This window comes from Sinocyclocheilus anshuiensis, unplaced genomic scaffold (assembly GCF_001515605.1).
Source record: "Sinocyclocheilus anshuiensis isolate Anshui unplaced genomic scaffold, SAMN03320099.WGS_v1.1 scaffold951, whole genome shotgun sequence".
Lineage (NCBI taxonomy): Eukaryota > Metazoa > Chordata > Actinopteri > Cypriniformes > Cyprinidae > Sinocyclocheilus > Sinocyclocheilus anshuiensis.
The window spans coordinates 453,874-466,034 of NW_015546073.1; the positions used below are offsets into that span (position 1 = coordinate 453,874).

The following is a 12,161-nucleotide window of genomic DNA, read 5'->3' on the forward strand; positions in this document are numbered from 1 at the left end:
TATATATATATATATATATATAAAAAAAATCAACAAATTAATCTGAAAATAACTCTGTAATCATACTGTAATCTCAATTCATTAAACTGAAAGTTTTAAATATACATTCGACATTATTAACATAGTATTTTCATATTTCAACTTTCTTTAACAATTTTTTTAGATTTTACAATATTTTTGTATTTGTAATATTTCCTTAGATTGTGCGATACTTTAATATTTCATACTTTTGTAGCACTTCCGTGAAAGACTTTTGTGATACTTTCATATATTGTACTATCTCACATTTCATATTTGCATGAAAAATTTTGTCATAGCTTAATTTATCATAGAATTCCTAATATTTCATACTTTCTTTCTTAACACTTTTATGGAATAGTTTGTCTTTTAGTAACAATGTTGTACATTTCCAAATATTTTCGTTTTTAATATATTTGTAATACTTCCGTAGATTCTATAACATTTGATATGATTTTCACACACTTTAATTGAAGATATCATAATGCTTTCACACTTTAGCATAAAATTTCAATATTTTGACTTTCTGTAACAATTTTGTATATGTTGCAATATTTTTTTTTATTTCACACTTTTGGAACACTTATATTTTGCAATTTATACTCTGTAACACTCTTCTTGAAGATTAGATAATGATTTATACAGTACTTTGTAACATATAATGTGTCATATTTTGACTTTCCATAACAATTCTTTCGATTTTGCAAAATAGACCTTCATGCTTTTTTAATCACAGCAATCTCCTAAATTCTCAAAATTATAAAGAGCAATAGGTAATAGTATGTACAGTAATCTGAATGCTAGATTTATCAATATTTATAATACATTATCTGACATATTTTTATATCTGCTGGTATTTTGACCCATATAACGTCACAGGCTTTGAAAAACTCCGGTGCAGAATCTCCTGTGCTAGAGTCACTCAGAGACCTGTACAAGGCCTTGGTATAAATATCATTAAATTTTAGAGATTTAAACTTGTGCATATTGTTTACGGTGAAGGTTTATAGGTGGGAGTTTATGTGAACGCTGTACCAGCACGAATTGTTGATGGCCGGTGATGTCTGCTGAGGCCTAAAAGCGTACAAGAAATGTTGCCGCTGTGCTTCTGTTAATGACCAACACTATAATGGCACAATCTCTTTGGCAGCGATTCAGTCCAAACCCATTACCTGTCTTTCCAACGGTCCTTTGAATCCCAAATTAGCTGCCATACGTAGCGCCTGGTCGTCTCTGACCCCCTCGAAGATATCTATGACTTCCTGAGGCAATAGATGGAAGAGAGAAAGCAAGAGAATACCAACCATCAGCCAAAATTTGACACAAAGCGGATGTTCGTATTAAAATCAAGAGATGCAATTAAGCGCTGGCACGCAGCCAATCTCAAACGAGAAAAAGACGAGAGCCGGAGAACAAAGATCACTCATATACAGAGATAGACACACACAAGAGAGATAAAGCAAAAAAAAACAAACACAAGACATCACAAACAGCTACAAGAATGAGAAGCAGCTGCTACATGTCTTAATATGATTCTCTGTGGAAGATGTCCATTAAAGGAGTCCTATCATACTTTTTTTTGTTTGTTTTTTTTTATCTGTGGTTTACTTATAATGGTAGACATGGCTTTTATGTGCATTTAAGCCTTCTGTGCAAAAAAATGAGGGTATGCATCCTTTTTGACAAATTAAAATCCATGCCATTTTCAAGACATTAGTGCTTAATAATTACTACATTTTCAAAGAGATTTCAGGGCATTTCAACTCTAAAAATGTAAGCATATTATATAGTTATCCAAAAAAACAAACAAAAAACCCTGCGATTTTAGTGAAGGAGCTGGCTTTATGCATTTCAATGGGTATGTCAACTGTTTGATTATCTGCGCTTGAATTGTTTAGCTCTTTTTTTGTAAATTTATTGTAATGTGTTGGATATTATTTATTATTTGTATTATTTATTGTGTATTTATATGTAATGTCTGGTATTGTTTGGTGATGCAGCAGTTCACTAACCAAAGAAAATTTCTACCATGGGAGGCAATAAAAAATCTTAACCTATACCAGAGACATTTATTATAGACATTACCAGAACTTTTAGATATTACATTTCCATACATTTTCCTGGTCAATTTAAAAATTCAAAAATTGTCACTTTTAAAATGGTTAATTCAATAAATAAATAAATAAATAGTATATTTGCTTCTATATTTTGTTTCTAGAAACTTGTTTCTAGAAAGGGGTCATATGATGCGATTTCAAGTTGTCCTTTCTCTTTGGAGTGTTACAAGCTCTTGGTGCATAAAGAAGATCTGCAGCATCATATGACCCCTTTAAGATTTTTGTAGATCTTTTTTTATAAGCAAGTTTATTTCAAAACATCAAGAAAAAAAATTACCCCTTGAGCATAAAATCACAAAGTAACTCACTTCTACAGCCTTAAAACCCTTAAAAGATACAAGTGTGATACCTTGAAGATGAGCTCTGGTGTGGTGGCAGCCACTTCCTCTATGTCCACACCACCCTGAGGGCTGCCCACCATCACGGGTCCATTACAGGAACGGTCCATCAGGATGGCAAAATATGTTTCCGTGGAGATATCCAGAGCTTCGGCAACCATCACCTGCTCAGCATAAACACACAAACACCAGGTGAGACTGAGATTCATCACTGTGTGTTATCTATTTATTATGGTCTGTTAAAAGACACAGATTTTTGAAGCAGGGCACAAGTTTACTGGCTGCGGGTCTTGCTGCCGTTTCTAATACAGGATAATCAGCCAACGCAAAGCTCAATGAGAAATGGCAAGTGGATAAAGATAGAACCACCAATAACAGGGTTGAAATAACAACTAATGAAAAGGTGATGAAAGAAAAGTGACACAAAAAAGGAAGAGGGAAGGAACCAGGAAGAAAAGCAAGGGGAGACAGAGGTGTGGTGCAGGCATCTGTGTACTCGATATGTTCCATAACACTTAAATAGATTATGCAGGTTTGAGTCTCGCCAGCAACACAATCAGACCCTATTTCTCAGGTGTTACTACCCCCTCTTCACTGACAAATAAATGATGCCAAGTCTAAAACAAAACAAAAGAAAACACACAAATAAAACAAAAGAAAACACAGATAACATAAAATAAAATAATAAAATAAACTAAATAAAAAATAAAATAAAATAAAGGATACAAAGGATGTAGGGGAGTTTAGGCATATTTGTAACATTTTTGCATTCAGTAACAGACTAAAGAGAGAGAGAGAGAGAGAGAGAGAGAGAGAGAGAGAGAGAACCTCAAACAACACAAAACAAAAAAAACAAACATAAATAATGAAATAAAATAAAAGGATGCAGGAGAGTTTAGGCATATTTGTAACATTCAGCATTCAGTAACAGACTAATGTCCCATCTTCACTGCCAAAAAAACAACTAAAAAACAAAAACAAAACACAAACATAAATAATAAAATGAAATGAAATAAGGATGTAGGGGAGTTTAGGCATATTTGTAAAATGTTTGCATTCAGTAATAGACTAATGTCCCCTCTTCACTACCAAAATAAAAATAAAAATACTCAAACAAAACAAAACAAAACAAAAAACACACACACACAAATAAAATAAAATAAAATAAAATAAAATAAATGTAGTGGAGTTTAGGCATATTTGTAACATTTTTGCATTCAGTAACAAACTAATGTCCCCTCCTCACTGCCAAAAGAGAGAGAAAGAGAGAGAAAGAGAGAGAGAGAGAGAGAGAGAGAGAGAGAGAACTCAAACAAAACAAACAAAAAAAAATAATAAAACGTGGGGAAGACTAGGTGTATTTGAAACATTTTTGCATTCAGTAACTAATGTAACTAATGTTACTAATGTCCACTCTTCACTGACAAAAAAAACTCAAAACAAAACACACACACAAACGTACATAAAATAAAACGTAGAGGAGACTAGGTGTATTTGCAAGATTTTTACATTCATTAAAAAAACAGACTACTGTCCCATCTTCACTGTTAAATAAAAGACACACACACACAAAGGATGTAGGGGACACTAGGCACTACTGAGTATGTGCTGAATAAGTGTCATCACTCTTACTTGTATATGAGTGAAGAAATGTAGTGTTACAATTGCCCCAGTCTGCCCTACACTCCAATCCACAGCACTCGTCCATTTTTATCCCTTTCAGCTTGTTAAGGAGGCAAAAGTTTGCACCCTCAGTTCATTCTATTTCCTGCATTGTCCTTCCATCCATTTTATCCTTTACTCTATTTCCTCGCTTCACAGTCTATTACGGCAGAAAAGAAAGAGAGAAGGCCAACAAGACAGACTGCGCTAACATAGTTGAGTGAAACACGGCACATTAACGTAGAGTCCTGACGGCACACTGACAGCTCACAAGCAGCATTCCTCTCGGAGACTGACAACACAATTACATCCTTTTAACACAAGTCATATTCAAACCCTCATCCATATTCAATCCTCTCCAGGGCTGAGAGCTATAAACAGTAAAAAATAAATATTACAATATTTATGTATTTATTTCAACCAAACAGCCATTGACCTACATCTATTTTTTACTTATAAAAAAAAAATGAATAAAAAAAAAAACAGCAACAACAAAACAATTACGTACTGTATACATACACTACCGTTCAAAAGTTTTAAAATGTAATTTATTTCTGTGGTGGTAAAGCTGAATTTTCAGCTTCATTTCTCCAGTCTTCAGTCTCACATGATCCTTCAGAAATTATTCTAATAATAAGAAACATTTCTTATTATTTTCAATGTTGGAAACAGCTGTGCATATATATGTGTGTGTTGTACGATTAGGACTTGGATATGATTCATATTATATACGAGCAATGTTTTATGAACACACACACACACACACACACACACACACACACACATATATAGATAACATTTTGTCTCATATATGCTATGAAGTATGACAACATCTTTTGAAGGCTTAGAGGAGGACACATTTTTACAAAACGTACTTTTCCTTTTTCCTTTTAAAAAAATCGATACTGTATTCTGAATTCATGAAGAAAACCTCATTATACAATAACGCATCCATGTGAGAAGGAAACCAAAGGGCTCTTGCATAGCGAATGTGACACTCTTTCAAATGCTGCGAGAGAAGTTTGTAGGGGGATGCCACACGCTCGAGCTAGCATTTCTAAAGCATTTATTTATTTTTGCTTACATCCCACCTCTGTTCCTCCTCACCACCTCCCTTTATAAATCCATCCTACTCTTCCAGCCATGCACTTCCACCCCCCATGGCTGTTTCTCGGGCAGGAAAAATATAAAAATGTGATGCCGTCGTTGTGAAAAAAAAAGTTTTGGAGCGGTTGCATGAGGGGAAGCTTGCGGGAATAAAAGCGGGTGATAATGGGGAGCTCTAGGCCACGTTTAAAGATGAGAGGACAAACATGTGCTAAGTGCAGGAAGCCATCATTACCTCCTGAGGGAGAGAGAGATAAACAGTGATAAACATACGTTTGTGGTAGGAGTACGCCGGTCTGTGTGGGTGTCAGACATAGAGAGAAGCAGAGAAAGAGGGAGGAAAAGGATATTTCTGCTTGTTAGTGACACATGGAAATGGCTGTTTACCAACATTCCCTGCACACCGAGGTCTGACTCACACAGTTTATTCATCTCAATGACCTATGACAACTAACTCAGCTAATAGCAAAAGAAGAATTCTTTAAAGAAATGACAGAAAGGAAAAACAATAGTGCATCTTTAAATTATACTGTATTATACAGCTTTCTCCTGCAGCCAGGAAGACAAGGAGAGTGGAGAGAGAGAGAGAAAAAGAGATAATTTCATTTCCAAGTGCAAAAGCGATTATTTATTCAGCGGAACAACATAAAAAAAGAGAGAAATTATGCCAGAGATAAACAAGGTGCTTTCCTTCGTACCGTTTTTACTTTCACTCCTTCCTTAGGGGTCTGTTTGGTGGTCAGATTGAAGCCGAGCATCTTACCGGCCAACTCTCCAACAACAGCAGGACTGAAATAGAAACACATTTTTACACTTTTAATTCATTGTGACTTTTAAATAACCAATTAGTCTACTATATATATATATATATATATATATATATATATACAGTATATACACAGTATATATACGTATATATATATATATACTGTATAAATATTGCTCTCAAACCAAGATTCGCTTACAGTTGATTCAACCTTACAGTTATATCTCGTATATAAAATAAGCAATCATAATTTTTGTATAGAGTGTATTTGTTTAGAACAGCATTATTAATTATAGAATACTATTAATTTATACATCAAAACTCTGTTGTGAATGTGTATTTTTAATCACAGTATCTTTAGTTGTCAGACTAATGTAAGTTTTACAAACATACATCACAGTAACAAACCTCGATTCATTTTAAATTGGAAATAACTCGGCTCAGTGAGGGAGTCGGTTGGGAACTCAATAGCGGAATGAATTTGGAACGATTAATGCTGGGTATACACGATTTTAGGCCTGATTTTTACTCGCCGACAGTTTTCTGGAGATCGCCGACAAGTGAGTGATGACTGCATAGTGTGAATTATCAAAGAAGCATTCTGATTCGAATCGCTATCTCATGAACTCATGAATCTCTTTGACTACGAGAATCAGTTTGTAGGAGTCATTTTTCCCAGATCGGACATTGCGGCTCACACTGAGTTCATTGTTGCGTGCAGTAAACACTGACACGCACTCTAACAAGATATCTGATCAAACTGTATGTGGACGCAAGTTTTCCCAGACTGTTTTATTTTTTTTTTTTGATGCAGCTGTGATTATTTTATTTCGTTTATGCATGTGTGCTGATTGTGCCGTAGTGCTCATGTTAGCAATGCAGGTTTAAATTGGGCTCATTTGCTGATCATGCTGTTCTATCTCTCTCTGCATTTCTTGCCATCATTTTATTGTACTACAAATAACAATGGTACAGGCCAACTAAAAAAGTTTAAGAAACAGATACTAGCAAACTCTCGACGATCTCTTAGGGACACAAAAAGCGCTGTGCTCATTTGCTAGATAAAACAGATCAGGCTGCGTTTCAGAGTGTTTTCTCTGGACGATCCTCTTCATCCCGAATGCCAAAGTACACTACATGACAGTGATACACGACGCAGGCATTCAGTCATAAATCAGCCCCTACTTGAGGAAAACCCATGGCTTTCTGGTAACGTTTTCAGAGATTGCTATATTTCAAACGTCTCCTTCATTCTCAAGGGTTTTTTCACGACATGTTTATAGTTTCTATAACACTTTTAATTTGTTCAGCTGAGGAATCCATCATTCCACATCACCACTGAGTTTTAAGGACATCACAAACGCTGAGGGTACAGTGATATTCTGCTCTATTTTCTTGATGAGAAATACAGGGTGTCAAGGAATGACAGGAGATTTAAGAGGAATGAAAGACAGGAAAGCAGGATCTATTCTTTCTCAGAAAATGGGTCTAGGAAGGTACTCACTCTTTTGTTAAATGCACCCCTCCTTTCAGGCCGCTGTCGAACACTCCTTTGCCTCTTCCTCCTGCTAAAATCTGAGCTTTCAGGACAATCTCCTTTGCTTCTAAAGTGGAAAAAGGGATACAAAAATAAAAGGTTAGAGCCCCAAGATGCCAGAAAAAAAGGTGCTCCAGACACAATGTGATGCTTAGCGGGTGACGCAGGTTTGAATCTGGCCTGCAACAATCCCATTTAAGAGACTCTCACAGTACATAACCTCAACAAACATACAGATAAACAAGCAAGCCAAAAAGAAATGAGATCGGAAAAGGAGTTTTAATTTGATTTTAAATATTACGCTGATCTCCACAGACATGTTTTGATGATGCGTCTTCCAGAGCGGTTAGGAATTTTGTCATTATTTCTTTCATCACGGAAACATTACTGAGATGGAAGCACAGGTTGAGGTAATAATAGCTTGTCATGAGACACTATGTTGAAACGTTTGATCAGTATTGTGGTATATGAATCATTTTATCCAATTTTGTGAAAAGGACCATATACTGTAGATCGACTGTAGAGTGACAGATTAAAAGAACCTGAGTGATTTTTTTATTACTGTAGCAGGGTGTGCGATTTATATGTTGTATTTGCTATAATTTAATTTTTTTTTACCCACTTTTTACAATGGTAAGCCGGGGTAAGAAATTGAAAAAGTGTTGTGCCATATACTGTACCTGGACCAAAAAATAAAAAATAAAAAAAAATGTGTAGACGCAGACCAAATCTGCACAATTTATTTATTTCTAAAAACAAACAAATAAATAAATGAGTACATAAATGAATAATTATATAATCAGAATAAGTATTACATTTTAATAATTTAATATGTTCTGTAATAAAATCATTAAAAGTAGTATTTTTTTGTGAAAAAAAAAATGTTTTTGACACTTTTTGTCTAATGTCATCATTATAAACTTATAAATATTCAGTTTTGCAAGGATATGATTTAGAGTCAGAAGGAGGTTTAAATCATGTCACATTTTCATGGCATCTAGCAAGACTCTTATCACCTCAGAACAATGAATTGGCACATGGAATAATGACTTCACAAAGTCATTAACATCTTCACATAACCATAAAGGGCTGTCACGACTGAGAACTAAAAATGAATTCAAAGATGAACCAAAATGTCCTGCAGGCATCTGGGAAATAAACAGGAAAAAAGGAAGATGAGAAAAACCAGAAGAAGAGCAAGTGATTGACAGGTGCTGTAAACCAATAGAAGCACCTTTAAGATAAAAGGGGAGTTCTGTGAAAATGTAAATGTTAATTATAATTAACCTTATAATTAATTTAGTCCTGAAGAGCACTGATAACAATAGTCCAGTGTAAGCAGAAGTTGATTATTTTACCCAAAATTTGTGATCCATTTTTGAATTTTAAGCCATTAACTTACATGCTAAAGCCAAAGTCAATTAAAATCCATTGAACGTTAAGTCTCCTGTGCAGAAGCTGTCAAGCTCACAACATCTGCACTCAACTCTAGACATGTCTTATGAAAATATAATCTTGCCAGGCTTGAGCAAAAGACTTGGTTTTTGTCCAGCATTTTACAGGATATTTTTTAGAAGAACAACCAATGTTTGGCATTGAAATGTCAGCGTGCTACACTTTATATATATTCACTACCATTCAAAGTTTGAGAATGGTAATGTTTTTTGTGCTAAGTCTCTTACGCTCACAGAGGCTGCATTTATTTGATCAACAATACAGTAAAAACAGTAATATTGTGAAATATAATTACAATTTAAAATAACTGTTTTCTATTTGAATATATCTTAAAATGTAATTTATTCCTGTGATGCAAAGCTGAATTTTCAGCATCATTACTCTAGTCTTCAGTGTCACATGATCCTTCAGAAAACATAATATGCTATTTGGTGCTTAAAAAGAGACATTTCTTATTATTATCAATGTTGAAAACAGTTGTTCTACTTAATGTTGTTGTGGAAACCATGATACTTTGTTTTTCAGGAAAGTTGAACAAAAGTTAGAATAGAACAGCATTTATTTGAAATAGAAAAACTTTTGTAATAATGTAAAAGTCTTTACTGTCACTTTTGATCAACGTAATGCATCCTCGCTGAAAAAAGTATTAATTTTTTTTTTTTTTTTAAATCATACTGACCTCAAACTTTTTAATTGTAGTGTATGTATTTTATTTTTGATATTTTTAACACTTTTAATATTTTTTAACACACTTTTTACAGAACATTTGAAACAAGGCAGGAAATGATGAAGAGAACAGTGAGGAATGGGCTAGGCTTCCATATAGGTCACTCTTAAAGAGCCACGCTGCTCTCCGCAGCCCTCGGGGTGGACGTTAAGAGTTCTCACACTTTAGGTGCTAATTAAGACTCACTATCACCGCTGTCTCTCACCCAAACCACAATTCAGCCATTGACTGGAACGCATGCATAATTTATCACTGCCACACAGAGCTGATAGCATTGATCATGTGAGCGACTGTGAGAGATAAGAATGCAAAAGTGGCAAAAACAGAGATACAGAAGCCGCTGGATGACTTAATCTAAACTAAGAGAGATATAACAAAACAACTGAGGAGAGGCTGGCGAGGGTGAAGATTTAGCAAAACACCTCTTGTCCCAATAAGAGATCTGATAGTGTTAGACAGGAAACTCCTGCACATGGGAATGTGATGAGCGCTGCAGAGAGCCAGAGATGAGAGTGATATGGAGTGAGTGAAAGAGAGACACTGAGATGGAAAAATTACAGATTGCACATGGACTGAGCAGGTAGCTTCAAAAAAAAAAAAGGTCAACAGGACTTAATGATGGCTTAAAGGGACAGTTCACCCAAAAATGAAAAGTCTGTCATCATTTATGTTGTTCCAAATCTGTATGACTTCCATTCTTCTGTGGAAATTAAGAGGTTTGGAATGACATGAGGTTGAATAAATTATGACATTTTTCCTTTTTGAGTAAACTATCCCTTTAATTACCAGAAAAGTTATGGATTGATGGTCTATGGAGAGAACAACTTCACATTAACCATTCAGACATGTACAGTACAGTACAAGGCTAAAAAAATGCGATGCAATTAGAAAGTTTTCAAGGAGATGACACAATCAGTTTACTGTATTTTAGGCACGTGTGACTTCATGAACAGCCATATAAATAACTTTTTTGCAGAAAAATGCAGAAATCATTAACACCGCTGCGGATGCTGTGAATTCAGCTGCTAAGCTACTAGGTTAAGCTGTTAACTAGATAAGCTCTTTTGGAGGTGGAATGTGGATTGCAGCAATATTCAAACACACACACAAACTGATGTTTGTGTGAACAACAGATGTGCTTTAACAGAAGGGTTTATCCAGCCATTTCACATCATTTAATGGGTTTTTGTGAGAAGACTTGAGTTTAATAAACTAGCTCATTAAAATTGCCCCCATTACAACACAGTTAAAGATGCTAACACATTTTGTGAGAATAGTAGTCAAAACATTGTAAAATACTACACACATATTTGTTTTTACTTAATAAAAATGTTTAATATAATTAAAGTTACACTGCCTTTCAAAGGTTTGGGGTCAGTACCTTTTTTAATGCTTATGAAAGAAGACTCTTATGCTCACCAAAACTGAATTTATTTGATAAAAAATACAGTAAAAACAGCAATATTTTTACAATTTAAATGAACTGTTCTCTATTTTAATATATTTTAAAATGTAATGTATTCCAGTGATGGAAAAGCTGAATTTGCCGCATCATTACTCTAGTCTTGAGTGTCACATGATCCTTCAGATTTAATGCTAAAAAAAAAAAAAATGATGATATATAATTTATGATGATTACTAAAATATGTGATGGAGTAAAAAGACAAGGAAAAAAAGAGCGCCAAGCGTCCCACAGGTGGGACGGTGACAGTTAAAGGGTTGAAGTATTAATTTATAGTAAAAGTATTCATTCATTATAAAAAAAATTAAATATTAACAATAATAATATTCGCACTGTTCTCAAACTTTTGAACTATATTCCTGTATTACAATTGCGGATTGTAAGTAAAGTACTTAATGTCTGTAATATGCTTATCAATTTCTAGAAATATATACACGTATATTATCATTATCAAATAAAGTACTGGATGGTATCCAGAATCTCAGTACATTATGTGCAATCCATCACTTCATGTCAATTATCTCTATTTAGCGAGTGCAGGAGTAATGCTCATGCCAAATGGTGCACTTTAATTCACAGCATCCACTTATTTCTCATAGATTAATGATGTGAGCTGCAAATTAACAAGTGGAGGAAGTACATGGCCCGTGGCTTTATCATTTTAAAATGAGTTTATACATCATGCACATTTTTTTACACTAACTTTGTAACGCCTTACAGTTCGACACAATCATGCTGACAATTTAATTCACCCATCACTAAAGTGACACTTCAAATGCCTTCAAGAAAGAAAACTGCCTTTTTGATTGTTTAACCTGAAGCTACACATCAAGTTACATCTTAAGATGATATATGAAGTTAATTCAGACATTTTTCTCTCCAGGAACAGCCTGAAGCTCCAGGTTCAAGATCTGCATTGTCTTCTCAAGATCAACAGACCACAAAAGCCTCAAAAGGCAGTCGCACCACCCC

The 12,161-nt window shown here is 34.5% G+C and overlaps 1 protein-coding gene across 1 annotated transcript in view; it reads right to left on the reverse strand.

The window, feature by feature from the left end:
• LOC107699794 (succinyl-CoA ligase [GDP-forming] subunit beta, mitochondrial) overlaps positions 1-12,161 on the reverse strand; it is a 124,310-nt gene that overhangs the window by 72,541 nt on the left and 39,608 nt on the right. The window contains exons 3-6 of the mRNA XM_016501188.1: positions 7,513-7,612; positions 5,941-6,031; positions 2,485-2,637; positions 1,191-1,280 (exon numbers count right to left, since the gene is read on the reverse strand). Coding sequence (XP_016356674.1) covers positions 1,191-1,280; positions 2,485-2,637; positions 5,941-6,031; positions 7,513-7,612 — 434 coding nt within the window. The remainder of the gene's footprint in view (positions 1-1,190; positions 1,281-2,484; positions 2,638-5,940; positions 6,032-7,512; positions 7,613-12,161) is intronic.